This window comes from Panicum virgatum, chromosome 6N, assembly GCF_016808335.1.
Source record: "Panicum virgatum strain AP13 chromosome 6N, P.virgatum_v5, whole genome shotgun sequence".
NCBI lineage: Eukaryota > Viridiplantae > Streptophyta > Magnoliopsida > Poales > Poaceae > Panicum > Panicum virgatum.
In genome coordinates this window covers 52,986,467-53,008,983 of record NC_053150.1, presented here as the reverse complement: position 1 = coordinate 53,008,983, position 22,517 = coordinate 52,986,467, and the positions used below count along the sequence as shown (strand labels likewise).

The 22,517-nt window shown below is 42.5% G+C and overlaps 2 protein-coding genes across 5 annotated transcripts; both read left to right on the top strand.

Moving 5' to 3' along the window:
* Positions 1–3,912, top strand: LOC120679386 (ABC transporter F family member 1-like). 4 transcript variants are annotated; one of them, XM_039960971.1, is made up of 6 exons: positions 1–277; positions 1,312–1,385; positions 1,475–1,685; positions 1,838–2,072; positions 2,570–2,703; positions 2,758–3,912. In XM_039960971.1, exons 1-6 carry the CDS (start codon positions 65–67, stop codon positions 3,679–3,681), a joined length of 1,791 nt encoding a protein of 596 aa, XP_039816905.1. In that variant the 5' UTR covers positions 1–64; the 3' UTR covers positions 3,682–3,912. The 4 variants fall into 4 exon arrangements, with proteins under 4 accessions (XP_039816905.1, XP_039816904.1, XP_039816906.1 ...); XM_039960970.1 differs by having other exon boundaries at positions 2,570–3,912; XM_039960972.1 differs by having other exon boundaries at positions 211–277; positions 1,528–1,685; positions 2,570–3,912.
* Positions 3,913–15,983: 12,071 nt separating this feature from the next.
* Positions 15,984–16,863, top strand: LOC120679992 (protein TsetseEP-like). The gene has a single exon (XM_039961639.1). The coding sequence runs from the start codon at positions 16,083–16,085 to the stop codon at positions 16,638–16,640; it is 558 nt and encodes a 185-aa protein (XP_039817573.1). The 5' UTR covers positions 15,984–16,082; the 3' UTR covers positions 16,641–16,863.
* The last annotated feature ends 5,654 nt before the right edge of the window (positions 16,864–22,517 follow it).

The window sequence follows — 22,517 nt, the reverse complement described above, 5'->3', positions numbered from 1 at the left end:
CCAACCAAACAAGCCCCTCCACCTCCCCCGACCGAACCCCAACTCAAGGAGGGCAAGGGTCATCATGGTCTCCGACGCCAGCAAGAAGAAGGCCGCCGCCGCAGCCAAAAGGGGAGCCAAGGCACCCGTCGCCCCTTCCTCTTCCTCCTCCAAGGGAGCAGCAGCAGCTGCTGCTGCAGCGCCGCCCAAGTCCATCGATGCCGTCGCCGCGCTCAACCTCTCCGATCGCACCTGCACCGGCGTCCTCGCCTCCCACCCGCTCTCCAGAGACATCCATGTGAGCGTGCATCTCCATCGATCCCCTCCCAACTTCCTCGTTTGCTGCCCTGCCGCCTCAAATTCTGAATGACTTCAACCCCTCCCTATAAGGCCTATATCCATACATGTTATTCCTGTCTGCATCGTTACAGTTCCATTTTGAATTAGATCCGATATGCTCAATCAACGATATATATCTCTTTGGTTAGAGTAAAACGGGGCATACCACACAAGCTGTTCATTTTTGTATTCCTTTTTCTTTAGAGTTTTATTTAGGAACCGAGCTCCCCTCCTTATCGTAGAAAAGACGATGTAAAAACGTTTTACAGCACCAGTATCAGACCTGCCACCCGGCTAGGCACACAGTTTGAAACCCAACAAACCAAAGAACCAAAATGTTCACAGAGCAAACTGAAGGACACAACCGAGAGATTCTTCAGGTCAGCAGGCTTGTGCTTCGGCTCCTCCCAGCTGTAGTCAGTCAACCTCCAGGAAACCAGAGATTCCAAAGAAAGACCATTCCACAACCGAGAGCAATAAGCCTCCCAGGCCTGAATGCGATCTTCTTTAGATTGTCCACCAGGGGAGAACACATGTTTTCAGATGGCTCGGACACAGAATTATCCAATTCTGCGTTGTCCCTGCAATCTTCAAATGGAGCACTTCCATACTTCTCCACCTTGCATTCTGAAAATGCATATCATTTCTAAGCTTCCAAAGGAACCATATAGCAGCAGAAGTAAACATATTTTTGTATTCTTCTCTCTTCCCTTTCAAATAAATATTGAGGATATAGGAGTTCATTCACATCAGCGCATAAATAAAGGCATACAAATTCAACTTCATTTAGGTCAATAGGTAATTCAAGTTCATGGCTGTGCCCATGTTTTTTTGGGTACAACCTACATGCCACCACTTTGGAGGCACAAGGGGGCGCCAGCTCATTTATTAAGTGAAACACTCATGCTGCCTTCCATTCTGGTCGTTTCATTTAACGCTTCAATAACCGATGATCGCCTAGTGAAACCTAATACAATCGTGTGAATGTTGCAGATAGAGTCTCTTTCGTTAACGTTTCATGGCCATGACCTTATTGTGGATTCTGAGCTAGAGCTCAACAATGGGAGGTACAAATATAATGCCATCACTTGTACCTATTCAGTCATGACCAAGTGTGCAGCTCGAGCACACCATTGACGCTTTTAATTGGCCTCAGGCGTTATGGTTTACTTGGACTAAATGGATGTGGAAAATCTACTCTTCTCACAGCAATAGGTTGCAGGGAACTCCCTATCCCTGACCACATGGACATATACCATCTCACCCGTGAGATTGAGGCTTCAGACATGTCCGCACTGCAAGCTGTTGTTAGTTGCAATGAAGAAAGAGTGAAGTTGGAGAAGGAAGCTGAAATTTTGGCTGCACAGGTCAGCTCTCAAACTCTCTCACAATAGTTATCTTCTCTCACCCTTTTCTTCTCTATATCCTGCCTTGCTGCTGTTGCAAATTCTTGCTTGACGCTGGAGAACGCCCTTACATAGTAACAAGTTTTTTTTTAAATCTTTGGTTACATTTTTAGGATGACGATGGTGGTGATGCGTTGGATCGTGTGTATGAGCGTCTAGAAGCGATTGATGCATCTACTGCTGAAAAGCGTGCTGCTGAGATATTATTTGGTTTAGGTTTTAACAAGCAAATGCAGGCAAAGAAAACTCGCGATTTTTCTGGAGGTTGGCGTACGAGGATTGCATTGGCTAGAGCACTATTCATGAATCCAACAATCCTTTTGCTTGATGAGCCCACAAACCATCTTGGTAAGATTCTTTAATTTTTAAATGAATGGAGAAACTATGTTTTTATGTGGATATAAATGCAGTCCTTACCTTGTAACTGTTGTGAACTAGAAACCTACTTATGCAGTCCAAATCTCCTTTACACAATGACTTGCAGCTTCCGTGTGCATCATAGTCATTAGCCTCATTGGCACATATGGATGGCACATGGATGCCATATAATGATACAACTTGGTTTGTAATATTAGTTGCTGATTTCTTCCAAAGCTAAGACATCATGTCGATTAACGTGCCTGTGTTTTCTGATGTACACCCAACTTGATACCACTGCTACACATCCTGTTGAGCTTAAATGAATTTTAACAATTTGATTATGCTTCCTCATGGCATGTATACTATACCTGTAGAGTCATTAAACAAGCTATTGAAATCCCAAAGACATGCAGAAAGGTCTTTCAAGACATCTCTTTTGATGAACTCGTTGCTTGTTTGAACTAATTCGTTACGCTTACTTGCAGATCTTGAGGCATGTGTCTGGCTGGAAGAGACGCTAAAGAAATTTGATCGCATACTTGTGGTCATATCTCACTCCCAGGACTTTCTAAATGGAGTGTGCACAAACATCATCCATATGCAGAACAAGAAGCTCAAGTTAAATGAAATGGGCACATTCTCGTGCCGTTCGTTCAAAAAAAAGAAGCTCAAGTTATACACTGGGAATTATGACCAGTACGTTCAGACCCGGTGCGAGCTTGAAGAGAATCAGATGAAGCAGTACAGATGGGAGCAGGAGCAGATTGCTTCAATGAAGGAGTACATTGCACGGTTCGGCCATGGGTCTGCAAAGCTTGCACATCAGGCTCAGAGCAAGGAGAAGACTCTAGCAAAGATGGAGCGTGGTGGGCTCACGGAGAAGGTTGTTAGGGACAAGATACTGGTTTTCCGCTTCACAAATGTTGGCAAGCTTCCACCGCCGGTGCTGCAGTTTGTCGAGGTCACATTTGGGTACACACCGGATAATCTTCTATACAAGAAGCTTGACTTTGGTGTTGATCTGGACTCTAGAATCGCACTGGTTGGTCCCAATGGAGCAGGGAAGAGCACCCTTTTGAAGCTGATGACAGGTGAGCTGGCTCCATTGGATGGTATGGTGAGGCGGCACAATCACCTGCGTATTGCGCAGTTCCATCAGCATCTGGCGGAGAAGCTGGACCTGGACATGTCGTCCCGGCAGTACATGATGAAGGAATACCCTGGGAACGAAGAAGAGAGGATGAGAGCCGCAGTTGGCAAGTTCGGGTTGTCCGGGAAGGCTCAGGTGATGCCGATGAGGAATCTATCAGACGGGCAGAGGAGCCGTGTCATCTTTGCGTGGCTGGCATACAGGCAGCCACAACTGCTGCTGCTGGACGAGCCGACGAACCATCTTGATATCGAGACCATCGACTCCCTAGCAGAGGCGCTGAACGAGTGGGACGGCGGTCTGGTCCTGGTGAGCCATGACTTCAGGCTGATAAACCAGGTTGCTCATGAGATCTGGGTGTGTGAGAACCAGGCGGTGACAAGGTGGGAAGGCGATATCATGGATTTCAAGGAACACTTGAGGACCAAGGCTGGTCTATCTGCCTGATTAATTATTATTGCAAGGAGAGGCCTAGCTTGGTTTCTTCTTTATCGATCTCTTGTGTACCACGGACGGCAGAGACCACCCAGTGCAGTTATGATGGAGTACGTATCTATCAGTGTGTAACAGAAACAGATGATGCAGTTACGATATGTATACTCATATGTGCAGTGGTTTATTCTACACCAATAACTAGATTGAACTGAATTACTATACAAATTTTTAGCAGTTTAGTAACCAGCCCGGCGAGCTATTAATGAACATTGTTCACTAATAATTTATTAAATTCAGTATAGCATTTTGTTGATTATTTTTGCTAGTAATAAAAAGTGGGTGTAGAATAGTGTTGCATACGGTAATTCTATTCTACACTTTAGATGTAGCGTTTATTCTACACCCAGCAGACAAATTACTGATTAGAAACTACTGAATTGAGTTACTAAATTACTGAATTATTTTTAGTAAAATGATGTTAAATAATCGCACGCAACAGTTATTATTGAAAATTTGACATGCTCTAATAGGATGGAATGGACGGAAGGAGAAAAGCAATTAAGCAAAGGGATCGAGATAGGTAGCTAGCTTTACGCACGCGCGGCACCCTGACCTACCTTCATCATGCATATCACCCACCAACCATAGATAGATTGACAGACACAATGCAGTTCTGAGTTTGATTAGGAGGGATGATCCTGTCCTTAGCTTGTTTTTCCAAATAGATGAAATATCCATATGAAATGTGATTCTCTTCAAAACATCCAAAAAATGTGATGGGTCTGCTTTGCCCCGCAATCAAACACATTATACATACAAATAAATAGCACTATACTGCAACTTGTACTCGCTCGAAGGGTTGAGGCATCAAAAAAAAAAGAAAAGAAAATAGTACTAGGTAGATAGTACAGAGCACGCACGCACGCGCACCAGGCCTGCACGCGCTCCCTACGCGTATGCGCCACTAGCTACCCATCCATTCTCGATCAGATCACTCTCGTCTCGTTGCATTCATCCTTTCTTTATGTTGCTTTAATTTGGCCGTCAGTGCGGCTGTCATCGTGTCGACCCTCTATTGTCCATCACCAAACTAAATCCATGTTTAGAAAACGGCCGGATTGGATGGGATATTTGCTATGTTTTCAAAGAAATGAACTGAAGGTGGATTGGAAACATTTAGTGAAAGAGCTGAACAAACTCTCCGTTTTAATATCCAATGCCGGCCTAGAGAAAGAATTGTGACCTCGCATACGAGCACTCATGCTGATTCAGATTTATTTATATCTGGGGTAACAAAGTAGAACTAGTTGAACTATGAACTAGAGCATACTAACAAAGTAATTCTAGGTGGAAAAACTAACATGCTCATTTTCCTAGTTGAGATCACACTAACAAGTATTGCCTAGTCAAAAGGGCACACTAGCAAATTCAAATCCTAGTTCAACAAACAAGTAAAGAGTAACAAAGAGAGCAAACTGAAATAAATGCTTGAAAGAAAGAGTAAGGACACGAGACAACCGAATTTTTTTCTGTGATATCGAGGAGTTGACGCTCCCCTTAGTCCACGTTGGAGCACCCACAAAGGGTTGAGCTCCCGTGCATCACGAAGAGCAAGCATCCACTAAGAATACTCCTTCTCCATCTCCAGAACGGCGAGCTTCACACCATATACAAGATCTTCTTAGAGCTCCCACAAACTCCAAGACCTCACCAATGAAAGCATCTTGGCCCCAATTTAGAGTTTTGGTAATTAATGACAACGGTTTGTGGATTAACGATTTCATTTGAGACAATGAGTATAGGTTGATCCACGGATGAAAGGGATTTGGTTGTGAACGTGTGGAGTTTTGGAGATGATGTGCAAATCTCGGACTCAAGGCAAAGGTATCAAAGCATATTTTTTTAAATTTGAAAGATAAATTAAAATCTTCGAAAATTGTGATTTGAATGACTCGTCATTTCATGTGCAAAATTTTATTTTCTCCCTTTGACTTCAACTACACTTTGGTTTGTCATGACGTTAGTGAGATACCTATTCAATTTCATATGCAAACTAGCATCCGTTTAAAAGTTATTTAAAGTTTTCAACCTATGCACATATACACATAGACACACAGACATTCAGGCATTTGTTTCAAAGTTTACTAGTTAATGACGTATGATTTGGTGCTAACAACCCTAGATTAGCTAATTAAATATCTGGGCTGTCACAATTCTCAACCAAGTACACTCCGGAACAAAATGGTCTTGTTGAGAGGAAAAATAGAACTTTGATTGACATGGCAAGATCAATGCTCTCCGAATACAATGTTTCGGATAGTTTTTGGGCCGAAGCAATCAACACGGCTTGTCATGCTTCAAATAGATTATATTGCCATAGATTTCATAACAAGACCCCATATGAATTACTTATTGGAAGGAAACCAAATATCTCATATTTTAGAGTGTTTGGTTGCAAGTGCTATAGTCTCAAGAAGGGAACTCGGTTATCTAAGTTCCAAAGTAAATGTGATGAAGGTTTTTTTCTTGGGTATTCATCTTGTAGCAAGGCTTATCGGGTTTACAACAAAACTCATGGCATTGTTGAAGAAGCCTATGATGTGGAGTTTGATGAAACAAATGGGTCTCAAAATGAACAAGAAAATCTTGATGATGTAAGAAGTGATGGTTTGAGAAATGCTATAAAAAACATGTCAATTGGTGATGTTAGACCAAGAGAAGAGGATGAAGATGGTCCTTCTATCTCTGTTAGAGTAAATCCTTCAACTTCTATCTCAAATAATCAAGCACAACCAATTGTACAAAATTCAAGTAATGATGATTCTCAAGTACAAGATCAAGTGGGTTCATCTAGTTCACCCTCTCCATCAACTCAAGAGCCCATTGCTCCTCAAAGAATTCATCATATTCTTGCAAAAGATCACCCGGTGGATCAAATCATGGGTGATATTAGTAAGGGTCTCCAAACTCGATCTCGCATTGCTTCATTTTGTAAACATTATTCTTTTGTATCTTTTCTTGAACCTAACCGTGTAGATGAAGCATTGAGAGATCCGGATTGGGTGAATTCTATGCATGAAGAATTGAATAATTTCACCCGGAATCAAGTTTAGGATTTAGTGGAGAGGCCCAAGAATTACAATATTATTGGTACTAAATGGGTCTTTAGAAACAAGCAAAATGAAGATGAAATGGTTGTGAGAAACAAGGCAAAATTGGTGGCTCAAGGCTTCACTCAAGTTGAAGGTTTGGATTTCGGTGAAACTTTTGCTCCCGTTGCTAGATTAGAAACTATTAGAATTTTATTAGCTTATGCTTGCTCTCACAACATAAAATTTTTTCAAATGGATGTGAAAAGTGCTTTTTTGAATGGCAAGATTAGTGAACTTGTTTTTGTTGAGCAACCTCCTGGTTTTGAAGATCCCAAGAAACCAAATCATGTATACAAGCTCTCTAAAAGCTCTCTATGGTCTTAAGCATGCTCCACGAGCTTGGTATGAAAGGTTGAGGGACTTTTTTTTTATTTCTAAGGGCTTCAAAATTAGTAAGGTTGATACTACTTTGTTCACTAAAGCAATTGGTAAGAATTTATTTGTTTGTCAAATTTATGTTGTTGATATTATCTTTGGTTCAACTAACCTAAGTTTTTGTGAAGAATTTGGTGAAATGATATCTAGGGAGTTTGAGATTTCCATGATTGGTGAATTGAGTTTCTTTCTTGGACTTCAAATCAAGCAACTCAAGAAAGACATCTTTGTGTGTCAATCAAAATATGTGAAGGATATCTTGAAGAAATTTGGTATGGAAGATGTAAAACCAATCAAAACTCCTATGGCCACCAATGGGCATCTCGACCTAGATGAGGGAGGTAACCCGGTTGACCAAAAGCTTTACCGTTCTATGATTGGTAGTTTGCTTTATTTGACCGCATCTAGGCCCGACATCATGTTTAGTGTTTGCATGTGTGCACGATTTCAAGCCGCACCTAGAGAATGTCATTTGACCGCCGTCAAAAGAATCTTAAGATACTTAAAATATACTCCTAATATTGGCTTATGGTATCCCAAGGGTGCTAATTTTGACTTGGTTGGATTCTCAGATTGGAATTATGCGGGGTGCAAGGTTGATAGGAAGAGCACTTCCGGTGGTTGTCAATTTCTTGGAATGTCTCTTGTTTCTTGGTCTTCAAAGAAATAAAATTTTGTGGCTCTTTCAACCGCCGAAGCGGAATATATTTCGGCCGGAAGTTGTTGTGCACAACTATTATGGATGAAGCAAACTCTTCTTGATTTTGGTGTGAAGTTTGATGAGATTCTATTATTGTGTGATAATGAAAGTGCCGTGAAAATTGCAACTGATCTGGTGCAACATTCAAGAACCAAGCATATTGATATCCGTCATCATTTTCTTAGAGATCATGTGAACAAGGGTGATACCAAGATTGATGGTATTGGCACGGATGATCAATTAGCCGATATATTTACCAAGCCATTGGATGAATCTCGGTTTTGCAAGTTGAGAAATGAGCTAAATATCATTGACTTCTCAAATGTGTCTTGAAACCTAGTACATATGGCATGTGATTCTTCTATGCATATTTGGTCTTAATTTTCTGAATTTTTGAGGCATTTTTGAGCCATTTATGAGTTTTCATGATTTTACTCGATTTATTTTTGAATTCTCATTGTAACTTGCTCATATGAGTCCTTGGAAGGTTTTCATGAAAGATTTGAGATTTTTAGATTTTTATATGAGCAATGATCCCAATATGAAGTTGAAATGGTGGAAATTGGCAAAATTCAGTTCTGTCAGAATTTTGGTTACGCGGACGGTCTGCGGGTAAGAGGCGGACGGTCTGCAGGTAAGAGGCGAACGGTCCTCCGTTCAGTGGACTTGTCAACAGAGGCTCTGCAGAGAAGGTGCCAGCCGAAAATTATAGTGGCGGACGGTCCGCCAATGGACCGCGGACGGTCCGCGGGTCACCGGTGCATCCGGTCAGCTTCATATTCACCGATGGTATGTCCTCTGAGCAAGTCGCGGACGGTCCGCCCAAGGTCCGCGGATGGTCCGCCATTGTTGATTTAGTTTGAACAGAGGCAGTTTCAGTGGCAGTTCAGTTAGAAATTTTCAGAGGCGGACGATTTGCCCTGGTATCGCGGACAGTCCGCAAATGCAGAGAAAGGTGGGATCGGCCAGACTTGTCATATATATGGATGTCGCTTTCCCTTTCCCCACCAACCCAACTCAAACCAACCAAAAGCTCTCTCCCTTTCTCTCTCAAGCACGTGGGGGAGACGACAAGGTCAAGACTTTTTGGCGTGGTTCTCGGACAGTCCGAGTGCATCCCCGGACTCTTCTTGCAACCCTTCATCATGTCCTCTCGGTATTCTATTGATTTCTCTTCACATGTTCTTGGATTTCATCATGAAAGAGGCTAGGGTTAGGGTGCTCTAATCTGATTTTGGACCATGGATTTATGAAATCAATTGGGGGATTTTGTTGCTAGTGTTGAGGAGTTATAGTGGTTAAATTTTGGATGGTCAACTTGCTCTATAACTCAAATTATGGTTGAATTAAGTTTTGAGGCGATTTTGGGGTCTCTGCGCATGAACAGATCCATCGCGGACAGTCTGCGCTAGGCCGGCGGACGGTCTGCGGTTATGCAGATTCAGCACAAAGGACGCAGACAATCTGCGGTATTCTTGCGGATGGTCCGCCAGTACATAGAATTGCTGAATATTGTTATCTTGTGATGATTTGTTATGCCACTTCTTCTATACTTGAATATATGAATCTTATGGTTAATTCTTGATCTCAGGCCACCCCGGAAGGTTCTCAAAGCAACCACATCTAAAATCAAGAAAGCTGGGGCATCAAAAAGGTATAGGGACAGTGATGACTCAGATGATGCGGACTACGCTCCAAATTCCATTGACCTAGCAGATGCATCTTCAGTGGGTGATATTGGTGATGAATCTTCAGAGGAAGATGCTGAGGGAGTTGAGGATGATGTCACTGATCTGATGGGGCTTGATCTTGAGAGCAGGCAGTGGACTGCTGAGAGCTATGCAAATGCAAGATTAATAAATCAGCTTAACCTGCCTCGGGACATCAACATTCTCTACTTCAAAACTGAGGTAAAAAAAGATGTTTACTTTGGTCATCTAGTTAAAAAAAATATATTCAAACATTAGACCATAGACCTAGCATATATGAGATCACAACCAGTCATGTCTGATCTAATGGATAGATTTGAGCAAATGGGACTAGCTAATTTTCTTCAACATAGATGTGATTGGAATGAGACTGTCATTCGTCAGTTCTATGCCACCCTAGAGATCAACATGGTAGAAGAAACTTTTTGGTGGACAACTGGGAAGAGAACTTATTTTGCTATATTTGCTCAGTTTGCTGTAGCTAATTAGTTGGACTATGATCTTATGACAAATGATCAAAGTGTGAATATTGTTTTGGAAAACCCACTAGATGAGAATGATTATCCTCTTTACTATGAACCTGCCAATGTTGGTATTCCTAGAACATTTGGGGGCATTCAGGGTCTCAGGCACCATCCTGCTGTCATAAACAAGATTGCTAGAGTCACTTTCATGCCAAAGAGTGGCAACAAGGACAAGATTAGAGGGCTCTATTGGAATGTGATTTCTCATGTGATGAATGACAACAGGATAAATGTCATTGCTCTTATTATGGATCAGCTGGCAGATCTGAGGCTCAACCTTGAGATGAACTTGTACTTTGCACCTTATATTATGTCTGTCATCAAGGCCAAGACTAGCTTCAGAGGGCTATGTGAGTGCAAGCACTCTCCTTTAAGGCCGTTCAAGAATGACACCGTTTTTCTCTTAAGGGCCTTGACTCCTTTCCCTAGAGATGACATGGATGAGGCAGCACAAGGGCATGATGATGATGGTGCTGATAGTGATGATGATATACACATGGGAGGACCTGCAACACAGCATGCCATGCCACCTCCACAACCTACAGTGCAGCAACAGTTGGCTGCTCCAGCTGGCTACTTTGACACTTATTTTGCATCCATGCAGCAGAGCATGTCCTCTCAGATTGTGGGGTTGGCTAGTCAGATGCAGAGTCAGATGAATCTCAACTTCCAGAACATGCAGCAGCAGATGTTCCAGCCCATGATGGCTCAGATGCAAGGGGGTCCAGGAGAGCTTACACTCAGATATAGCAGCTTTGGACTCACGTTTTGAGGATATGCCGTCATCCGAGTAGTTTGAGCAGCTTGAGCAGAGGCAGCAGCAGCTTGAGCAGCGGTTTGACACTTTCAACACAGCCTTCACCGGATTTTCTGACCACTTCTACTTGGTATTCCCGGCTCCAGTGCCGCCTTCGGAGTTCTACCCGCACCAGCCATTCTACCCACCGCCACCTCCTCCACCGCCGATGGAATGACCTTGTTGGCAATTGATGCCAAAGGGGGAGATGGAGCTTTGGAGTGATGCTTGGATCTAGGGGGAGCTCATGGACTTCGCATGGAAACTCTATTTGATTCGCTTTCGCTTGCCACTCATGTTTTATTTGTGTTGAACTCTATTGCATTACATGTTTATGCTTTATGTCTTGCATGGACTCAGCTTGTGATTTGTGGTTGGATTTGAACATTTGGCTTGTAATGTATGATGAACTATGTTGGCTTGTGATACTCTTATCTATTTATGTTTATCTTGTGGCTTGTTGAGGTTGTGCTAATCTTGCAAAGTTCATATCATATATATCTTGTGTATTGTACGCTTCGATTTCCACTTGTAGGGGAAACTCGGTCGAAATTTTCAAAATTCATATATATGTGCTCTTGGTATTCATTCAAATTTATAAACACATATCAAGGGGGAAGTTCTCTCTACTCATCGAACTTAGGTAAATTTATTCATATCATATTCTGAAATTTTCAAGAAAAATGAGTAAGTTCTTCCAAAGTTCAATTCCAAGTCCACCTTATGCCTTGTGTATAAAGTTGACTTGAACACTTTTATCACTCCAAAATTTAGTGTTGTCATCAATTACCAAAAAGGGGGAGATTGAAAGCATCTAGACCCCTATTTCGAGTTTTGGTAATTAATGATAACAGTTTGTGGATTAACGATTTCATTTGAGATAATGAGTATAGGTTGATCCACGGATGAAAGGGATTTGGTTGTGAACGTGTGGAGTTTTGGAGATGATGTGCAAAGCTTGGACTCAAGGCAAAGGTATCAAATAGGGCTTTTGCAATTTTATCGGTCACAAGATGTTTAGTGGATGAAAAGTGACCGGATTTGTTGGATAGATAGCCGTACCATCAAGAGGGGTCGTGTACTCGTGCTTGACGGGTCTTTAGCGCCATTTTGCTCAAAATGTCTAGATGTATACATGAGGGCTAACGTCGTTTTGAAAAGATTTGAAAAAGATCAAGGTTGAGAGTTGACTGCACAAGTGCGGACAGTCCACCCCTGTGGCGCGGACGGTCCGCACCTGCACCAGAGAGCATGTTTGGCTCTGGTGGGAGTTCGAATTGGCTGGCGGACAGTCCGGCCCAGGGGGCGGACGGTCCGCCACACTAATCAAATTTGTACCAGAGACTTGTGGCGTCTCTGGTGGAAAAGCAAGTTGAAAGGCGGACGGTCCGTCCCTTGGGCGCGGACAGTCCGCCGCTCATTTGAAGTTTTGTACTAGAGATGTTTTCTCTGGTTTGGGCTTAATGGTTGAACGGCGAACGGTCCGCCCCTGGGGTGCGGACGGTCCACCGGCTAATTTCAAAATTTTACCAGAGACGATGTTCGTCTCTGGTGGTGTGGAACACATAACTGCGGACGGTCCGCCCCTGGGGCGCGGACGGGCCGCCAGGGCTCCAATGGCTAGTTCTGACGCACAATCATTGCACTCTGACTCACTGGTTTATAATGGCGGACGATCCGGTTTTTGAACCGCGGACGGTCTGCGACTTCGCAGAAAAGAGAGTAACAGCTAATTTTTGAGGGGATGTCTATATATACCCAATGCCCGGCCATTGGGAGGCTCTATTGGCCATTTGGACTGCATACTTGACACTATAGAGCTAAGGCATCCCTCTCTCATACACACTTGCTTAGAGATTGCATCCTTGAGAGTGTGAGAGCATCCTAGTGCATTGCTTCAAGATTTTGAGCTTTGTGGCACTAGGGAAACTTCAAGCAGGCATCATCGACTTGTTACTCTTGGGAGTTGCCGGTCCCTAGATGCCTTGGAGAAGAGGATTTCGTGGAGCTCCTCCAAGGAGATTATTGAGGAGCCCCGATTTCGGTTGTGAGAGGTCTTGTGCTCACCTCACCGGAGTGGTGAAGAGCAACTCTAGTGGAATCGAGGTGTGGAGCGGTTCCTTGTTTCAAGCCGGCTCAAGATCAAGAGGTTCTTGATAGAGGAGCGGTTGATTCTTGGAATCCACCTCAACGTGGATTAGGGGTGACCGGCAAGTCATCGACACCACTGGATAAAATCTTGTGTCAAGCTCAGTTATTCCTTTGCTCATTCATTTTTTGTATTTACATTTGAGCATATAGAACTTGAATTGTATCTTGTCACTCTAGGTTGCAAACCCAACTAGAGTTAGTAGTAGCATGACATAGAGCTTTCTTTTGTTACTAATTAAATTTCTCTAGTGTTGTTGGTTTTAGATTTTAAACCGCCTATTCACCCCCCTCTAGTCGGTGTTCTTGATCCTACAACCAAGAGCCTCCGATCACCAAGACCGTCTAGGTGCCGTCAAACACCAAGAGTAACAAGCTCCTAAGTTTTCATTTGACCCTCACTAAGCTGGCCCTAAGCTCAAGCACACTTGCTACTCTCCATTTGGTTGAATTCTTCTGGATTTGATTGAATTTTAAGCTCAAAGTCTCTCTTCGTAGCACAAGGGTGGCCTCAGGTGTTCAATGTTGCAAAGGCATATCAAATGACCTGGGGGTCACCTTATATATGGTAGAGAGGCTCCCTTAGCTGTTACCAACTCACTGCAAAAAGTCAGTAGGCATCAGAACTTCCGATGAAGGGCATAGGAACTTCCAATCATTGTATGTAAATAGTAATCATTGCAGGTCTGACAAAGTAACGGGCTTACATCATTGCTCTGATACATTACTCCGATGGGGCGTCGGAACTTCCGGTGCTGAAGAGTTTTTGAAATCCCAAAAACATGCTCTCTGAGTGATGCTCTAGTGCTTAGTCTGATGGGCATCGGAGCTTCCGGTGCTGAAGGAAGTTTGGAACACTGAAAAACATGCTCTCTATGAGACACTATGGTGCTTAGTCCGATGCTTGATGTATAAGCCATCGGAACTTCCCGTGGTACTGAGTTTTTTCCATTGAGTCAACAGTGCATTGAAAATAGCACCGTACTAGTGTGTCAGAACTTCTGGTGAGGGGTCATTGGAACTTTCGATGGCGAGTGGAACTTCCTGTGCTACTGATTTTTCTAAGTTCAGCCCCAAATGACTTGGAGTTGATTTCTTCTTCGAGTTTTTCTTCTTCTAAGTGTTGTTTTGGCTTCTTTGAGCTGTCTTGAGCTGAGATTGAGCAAGTGTGCAAGATTTCTTAGGCCAACTCAATTTGGATCAAGCTACTAACTCATAAAACCCTCTTAATACTACGGTCACGAACTAAAAACTAGAAAAACCTGAACTAAATCAAGCGTCCTTCATCTCGTTGTGATACTCGATACTAGAAAGGTCCTTAATCTTCAAAATTAAGTATGTGGCACGTCGGTTCATGGAAAATTGAGGGGTCTCCTTTCACATTTCATATGTGACTTTAACGGTAATGAACAATCTTACTATTACTAATTGGATGCTCCTTTGAAGTCTCCATATGAAGCAACCTAGGATCAAAGGTGGACACTTTTAAAAAATAAAGAAATTTTATAAATTCTCACAAAAATCAGAAACATCTAGTCATCAATCTAACAACTCTAATTATAATAGCCATCAGATATGTTATCTTTTCTTATAAATTACCCACATCTGCCATTATGAAAATAGACTAAAGTAACCCCCTAAACATGTGTCTAAATTACCCACCTATGCCATTAGAAAAAAAATCTAAAGTAAGCCCCTAATCTTCGTGTAAATTACCCACCTATGCCATTATAATACAAATAGCCCGCTAAATTTGCATATAAATTACCCAATTATATCATTATTAGAAGTTAAATTACTCTAAATCAAAATTTAAATTATATAATTATAAATAAAATATTAAAGTATGAATATAAAAATCTAAATTACAATTTCTATCATTACTAATATTATTGATTGTATAAAAATACTATCCACGATGTATCACATGTATTTGTGTATGATGGAAGAGATAAGACTACCAATTCACAAACAAATAGTTCAACTAAATATATATATCGAATACATGTAGAGGTGGGATGCAAAATGAAATCTATTGTAACTAATAATGATAAATATATATTTTAGAGTATGTGTTAGAATATTTAATTGATGAAAAAGAGCGTGAGATACATAATTATTGACCTCATTTTTATATTAAGTTTAATTAGCCCGTGCGGCAGCACGGGTTGATAGGCTAGTTCCTTCAAAACACACGTTAGTCACATATGATTGTCATTAATCACCGAAACTTACCGTATGCATCTATCAGCCTAGATGCTTTCACTTCGGTCATATGTCAAAGTTAGGTCTGATCAATCGCCAAGTCCCTTTCCTCTTCCTGCCTTTTTAACCAGATAATATAACCGCGTGTGTAGATTTGATAGCTAGCCGTTAAATAATAATCCTAAAAGAAACCGAAACCGTGTGCTACTGGCGAAAGCTTCTATACATACACTGTATATATATGTTGTCATCCCCAGCTAAGAAACAGGGTGTTGTCGTACGAAGAAGGAACGAACATGCATGAAAGTGATGCTCCTCTCTCTTTCCCGATCCACAGTGACTTGTCTGGTGGTCGCTAAATCACGCACAAGGAGATATATAGATGGACACGAGTCCACCGCCGGTTGGCCTTCCATGCCTATAAATCAGCAACCATGACATAGGGCTTTCTTTTGTTACTAATTAAAGTGAAAGTGATGCTCCATAAGCTGCAACTGTGGCTAGTGCCTTGGCAAAATCACGCACAAGGAGATATATAGATGGACACGCGTCCACCGCCGGTTGGCCTTCCATGCCTATAAACATGCATGAAAGTGATGCTCCATAAGCTGCAACTGTGGCTAGTGCCTTGGCAAAATCACGCACAAGGAGATATATAGATGGACACGCGTCCACCGCCGGTTGGCCTTCCATGCCTATAAATCAGCAACCATGCCTGCTTCGTTCTCCCTACCATCCATCCATCCATCTGTGCACAAGTAACCAACCACACACAGCTTGTAGTTTGTGGCAACGAGGAGCGAGATGAGGTCTGCTCTCCTCTCACTATGTTTTCACTTGGCCCTTGCACTCACACTGGCTGCAACTGTTCCTGGCCTTGCTTGTGCTAGGGTGATCGACCGAAAACCACGCCCCCAGCCAACTCCACAGCCCAAACCAAAACCTGATCCCAAGCCAGAACCCAGACCAACACCGCAGCCTGATCCAAAACCGGAACCGCAGCCTGAACCAAAGCCGGAACCACAACCAGATCCAAAGCCTGAACCCAAACCAGCACCACAGCCTGGCCCAAAGCCGGAACCGCAACCTGATGATCCAAACCCCGCACCACAACCTGACCCAAAGCCTGAACCCAACCCGAAACCCGAGCCGCAGCCTGATCCAAATAACCCCACTACACAGCCTGGCTTAAAACCGGAACCCCAACCAGCAGAGCCAGAGCCTAAACCCGAACCTGATGAACCATCCAAACAAGAGCCAGAGCCCCAGCCAAGCCACAAACAAACACCTGATGAGCCAGAACCATCAAAGCAGGAGCCAACACCACGCGTTGGCACGGGCACCATGGAAGGGAACAACTGAGAGGACAATGCCCCTGTGACCAATGTGCATGTCCAACCTATCTACCTAGCTCTTGGCTATGACCAAGCAATGGAATAGTGTTTGTGTAAAACTCAGCTATTTACATGTGTGTAGCATTACTGTATGCTGTTTGCATTGGCATATATATGCATGCTATGCTAAGTTTGTGTACCATCAATAAATAGAAGAAACAAGTATTATATATATGTGTTGTTGCCACATTTATTCTCGATCTTTTCTTCTGTTAAAACTGAACAAATACAAGATTGTATATACTTCATTGATAGAGCACGCAGGGAGTTTACAGAATCTACAGTTTTTCGCTTTCGAGATCATGGTATACATTCTGCCATAGACGAGACTGATATTTTTAGATCAACGGGCCAGGCGTCTGATCCAACAGATCTATGTTCTGTTACTACCGTTACCTTATATTATGATAAAGTTTATAGAAAATGCTCAGTTATCTATAACATCAAATTGCACAGAGATTAGAAAATGCACATGAGCGCTGTAACACAAGCTTTCTGAAAAAAAATACATCGAAATTTGAAAATGCTATGACTCCTGCAATAAATCTAGAGCGAATAGGAAGACCAAAATACATGAGCAATAAAGCTTACATTGGGCTAAAAACACCGGCACACAAAAATTCACACACGTGATTGTGAAGCCAGCCCAGAAAATGACTTAGGGTGGAGTTCTACGATAAAAATTTTGCACGGGCAGAGCAAGGCGCCGAGGCTTGCTACACGGCTGCAGGCCCCCACGGCAGCAACACACGGGATCCGATGGAGCGGTCGGCGGGTGCTGAGACGGGGCTGCAGCACGGACTAGGGAGCTAGGCTGAACCGCTTAAGAGGCCACAACCCATTCGACCGGACGGCCCACGAGGCCACGAAGTCCTCTCGCCTAATGCCCCAATAGCCCAATCTGAGTCTCGCGACTCTCGGCGGTAAGGGACCGTCGTCCTCGTGTTCGGGGGGCACCGCCGCACCGTCACGAGCCCCTACCGGAGTTGAGAACAGATGATATTGTCAGCACTCACGAACCGAAGAAAGCATCTACTACTATGGGCCGCCATACCAGAAAGCCTAGTGTTCGTTTTGGTGGCAGCGAATGGGTCCGCTAGATGTGCCTACGCGCATTATCAGACCCAGTCCATATAAACGCAAGAGAGTCACTGGTTAAATACTGAGTGTGTGCAAGGAGGAAGGGTATCAAACAATTTGTATGAACTCTTACTTCTTTCTCAAATAATATGTCCTCCGGAAGTCAATTATCCGTTCTCCTCTGTTCTTTTTATGTTCCTCAAATTTATCCTTCTTCTTCCTCCCTACTACCTCTGTTAATATATGCTTTGAAACTCACCTATAAGAACCTATGGTGGTCACCTTAGATCGCCCTAATGTGGCTCCGCCTAGGACATGTCAATCAACTGAAGCTAATTGGCCCATCGTCACAAAGGCATAGGTGTGCCATTCATAATGGGAATATGGCCGGCCCACTTGACTGGAAAATGGAACAAAGCCAGACGACATACTCTCAACTATCCTGCCAAACAACAGAAATAACAAATTATATATAATACTATGTTCATATACAGTAGGAGTGTATAGTTTGTTAGCAGTTCTACAGAGGAATAATTAGAGTACACCCCAAAATTAAAGAAATATTGTACTAGCTTCTTCATACATACTGTGTATATATATTTTTTCGCGACCGTACCTAAGCACGTTTTTCATTAAGAGAAGTTATTGTATATATATAATACGCACGTCTATGCAGTACAGTACCAATGATTCTTTAAATTATCGTGGCAACACAAGTGTGAATGGACGTGCAGGCCAGTTAACCTAGAGATGGAATTGTTGTACAGTGGGCTTGTGTCTCTTTTGGTTCTAATTCAGGTCTTCTTTAGTTGCAAAATTCAAAATTCCAAAACTATCACATCAAAAGAAAATCTTACATGCATGGAGTGTTAAATCTAGACGAAATAAAAAATGAATTACATAGTTCGTTTGTAAATTGCGAGACGAATCTAATAAGCTTAATTAGGCTATGATTAGACACTAAACTGCTACAGTAAACATGTGCTAATGATGGATTAATTAGTCTTAATAAATTCATTTTGTAGTTTACAGACGAGTTCTGTAATTAGATTTGTGATTAGTCTATATTTAATACTTCTAATGTGCAAAGATTTCATTTCAAAAACTTTACGGAGACAACTAAACAAGCCTCAGAGGACGAGAGCACCATTCTTCTTTTGTGTCAGATTGATGCTCTACAATCAGAGAGAGAGAGAGAGAGAAAGAATACTATGCACTGTTGACTAGTTTCAACTTGCATTGTTGCCCTGGTCGAGAGCATCAAATTCTCTCCAAGTATATATAATCGCGTAAAAAACCCCATACCTCCCACATGCGCATGCTCCTGCTACTTAATTAGTATGTATACGTTTGTTTGTTTGTTTGTTTGTTTTCAAATAACTTGATTGACTTTTAATTCTGCCGGCACCTGCACTGACGGTCTTCTTTTTGTGCTTATGTGTCGTAAAAAAAATGATGACAGGACAGGATCTATCGATCTCCCGGCAGCTCATTCTATTCCTTTGCTTCTAGAAGCAGGCATAGCAGCATGCTCACTCTCAGTCTCACCTCCCAGCATATTAGAAAAAAAGATTGATCCGCAGATCTAACAAAGGCACAAAAAGTTTACCTTTACTCAGAACAAATAAAGGACCAGCTAGCGCTGAAAATGCATCTGATTCTAGAGTACTGGTTACTCATTATATATGTAGTTTTGTATCTATGCCTGCCACCCAACACAAATCAATCGGAAACCATGCCTATTGCTGCTGACCTGTTCAGAGCAAGAAAAGTCTCTGCTAGCTATATATGATTAAGGCTTAGTTTGTTCCTCTTGGTAGGTCATGTATATAGCCATTATATTGTTTCCTAGCTATACTTAATTATCTCTGAATCAAGCCTTTAAACACATACGCATCATCTTATGTAATTTCGATTACGTATGCATATCACTCCTTTACAGCATCAGCATCCAACTACAAATAAATAAGCAGCATGATTTCAACCTCTGCAGATGCACCACTTGCTCATTACCTATTATTATATCTTGAGGAACCGTTTAACTTAATTGGCCATATATACTAGCAATAAGCAGCAAGCTAGAACCAAGTACTGCATGCATGCATCCATTGAACTCAAACAACCTTAACATTATATTATTTGGGAATAATGAGGACCAATCATGTGAAAGGTCAGTCTTATTAGCTTCTTCCAGGTTTAAATTAGAGGTGATCGAGCAGCGTGCTAATTATTTGTTGAGTAATAGTGTTAATGTAATACTTAAGCACGTGATGATAAATTATGCATGCATGTGATGGATGTGTCATTGCCTCATTGTAATAAAGGATACACTAGTGCTCGATTTCCAAATTAATTAATTAATAAATAAATAAAACGATGGAAAATACAACTAAGCCGCTATCCAAATGATTAACAAATTAATGAAGCATTTGCATGCTTGGCCTGATAGACGGAAAATATAATAATCATCTGGTGGACCTGATTGGTTCGTCTAAAAATCAAGGTGTGTGTTTACATAAATACACATGGTGTGAAAATAATATGAAGGAACAAACGCCAATAATACATTAATTATGTCGGGTTTTATTAATTAGCTCCATCTCCATGGGCACTTGTGACAGTGAAGCAGCAGCAGGTTTCTCCAACAGTGCCTCCGTCCTCTCTTTTATAACCTGGTTTGTCTGCACAAGCCGAAGCTGGCGCAGAGGGTACGTATGTGTCAGGCACTAGCTAGCTCCCAATCATAAGGTTGTGAATGGGAGAAGAGAACAGATAAACCGAGGGAACCCAACATACAGTGCCGGGCTAAAGAAATAGTGTATATATGTATATGTGAAAATGCACTAGAAGGTTTGCGAGCAACATCGTTAATATTACTTGACAGAAGTGATACATGTTTCCCTAGCTAATAATGAAGGAACTTACCATGTTCATAACCCCATTGTGTTGACTGATGCAGCTCCAGGCTTAGCTGTGTATATTCAATATTTATCTTATTTGTTCTTACTCATCGTGTCACCCATTTCAAAACAACGGTACAACCCTTCTAAACTAAACACACTACTACAAAAACTGATTAACAACGATCTTTTTTTAGGAGGTCTGAGGCGGGCACAAAAAACAACCGCCTCTATTAATGCCTAGCATTAATAGAGGTGGTCATCTCATATTAACCGAGGCGGTTAAAGAAACCGCCTCGCAAAATGAATTAACAGAGGCGGTCACGTTAAAGGCGACCGCCTCTGTTAATACCCCTATTTTTAGAGGCGGATAAGTTATAAATGTCTGCTTCAGTTAATGGACTAAGCCTACTTAAAGCCCATGAGCCCGGTTGCCCATAAAAGTATAAAACCCTAACCCCCTCTCTCTCCCTCCCTCCTCTGGATCTTGACAGTCCCTCCCTCCCTCCCTCCTCCCCCACCGGTGGCGGCGCGGCCTCGAGTACGCGGCGGTCCCGAGCGGCCTTGGCGGCGTGGCGGCCTCGGCCTCTCCCGCGGGCGAGGCGGTGCTGCGGCCTTGGCCTCTCCCGCACCGAGGCGGCGCGGCCCGATTGGTGGCCATGGGGCTCACTGATCCGGCCACGGCGCTCGCGGATCCGACGAGCTCGGCGGCGGCTGTGGCGGGTGGCAAAGGCGGCCCAGATGCTCTCGGCGGCCGCAGCGGAGGTAGGCGGCCACGAGGGCCGGGTGCGGTGCAGACGGCGGCTGCCACCGCAGCGGGCACCGATGGTGAGCGGCGGCGCAGATGGGCTCGGTCGTTCCCGTGATGGGCTCGGCGGGCCCGTCCCTTTTTTATTTTTTGAGTTCGATTTTCAGAGGCGGGGCGCAACCGCCTCTAAAAATGCCTCATTTTTAGAGATGATTGCTCAGAGGCGGTTGCCTCCGCCCTCCTCTGAAAATGGTTTTCAACCGCCTCTGTAATGAATAATGGAGTAGTGACACACACACAACACAACCGCCTCTGTAAAAAATAATGGTGTGCGTGTGCGCGCTAATGTTTAGGTTCAACAAGTTTATAGAACATGGTCATAGAGCTGGCCAATCAAATGATAAGTAGATATCAAATGTTAAGTAGATGTTACTTTTCTGGTTCCAATGCATTTGCATTTTTTGAGAATCTAGGAAACCAAATAAATAGCGCGGTCTTCAATCACAGTTGGTATAGTTAATTAGGGGTAACATGGTCATTTTTCAGTACCAATAATATGTCTGGAATTTTCTAAACGAACAATCTTTGTGGGATGGAAGGATAAATCATTAAAGAAAGAAAAGTCGTCACGTGCCCCTCAAAATATATATAGGCCGTTTACTCCGCCAAACTGCTTTCAGTTGCTTATTGAGATACTCCCTCCATTTCAAATTTTAAGTCACTTTAATTTTCTTTGAGAGTCAAACTATATATTTTTATGTTTTACCAAAATTATAGAAAAGATTACCAAAATTTATAGCACCGATTAGATATACTACAAAAGTATATCTTTAATGAAGATACTACAAAAGTATATCTTTAATGAAGACTCTAATAATACTTATTTGGTTCATACTACAAAAGTATATCTTTAATGAAGACTCTAAAAATACTTATTTGGTATCATGAACGTTAGTACTTTATTGTATAAATTTTGTAAAATTTGAAATGTTTTGACTCTTCAAGAAAATTGGAATGACTACAATTTGGAATGGAAGCACTATACCACAGCCCCACAATGCCATCAGACATCAGTTGTTAAAAGTACTAGATTCCCGTCAAACTGTTAGTCGGTATA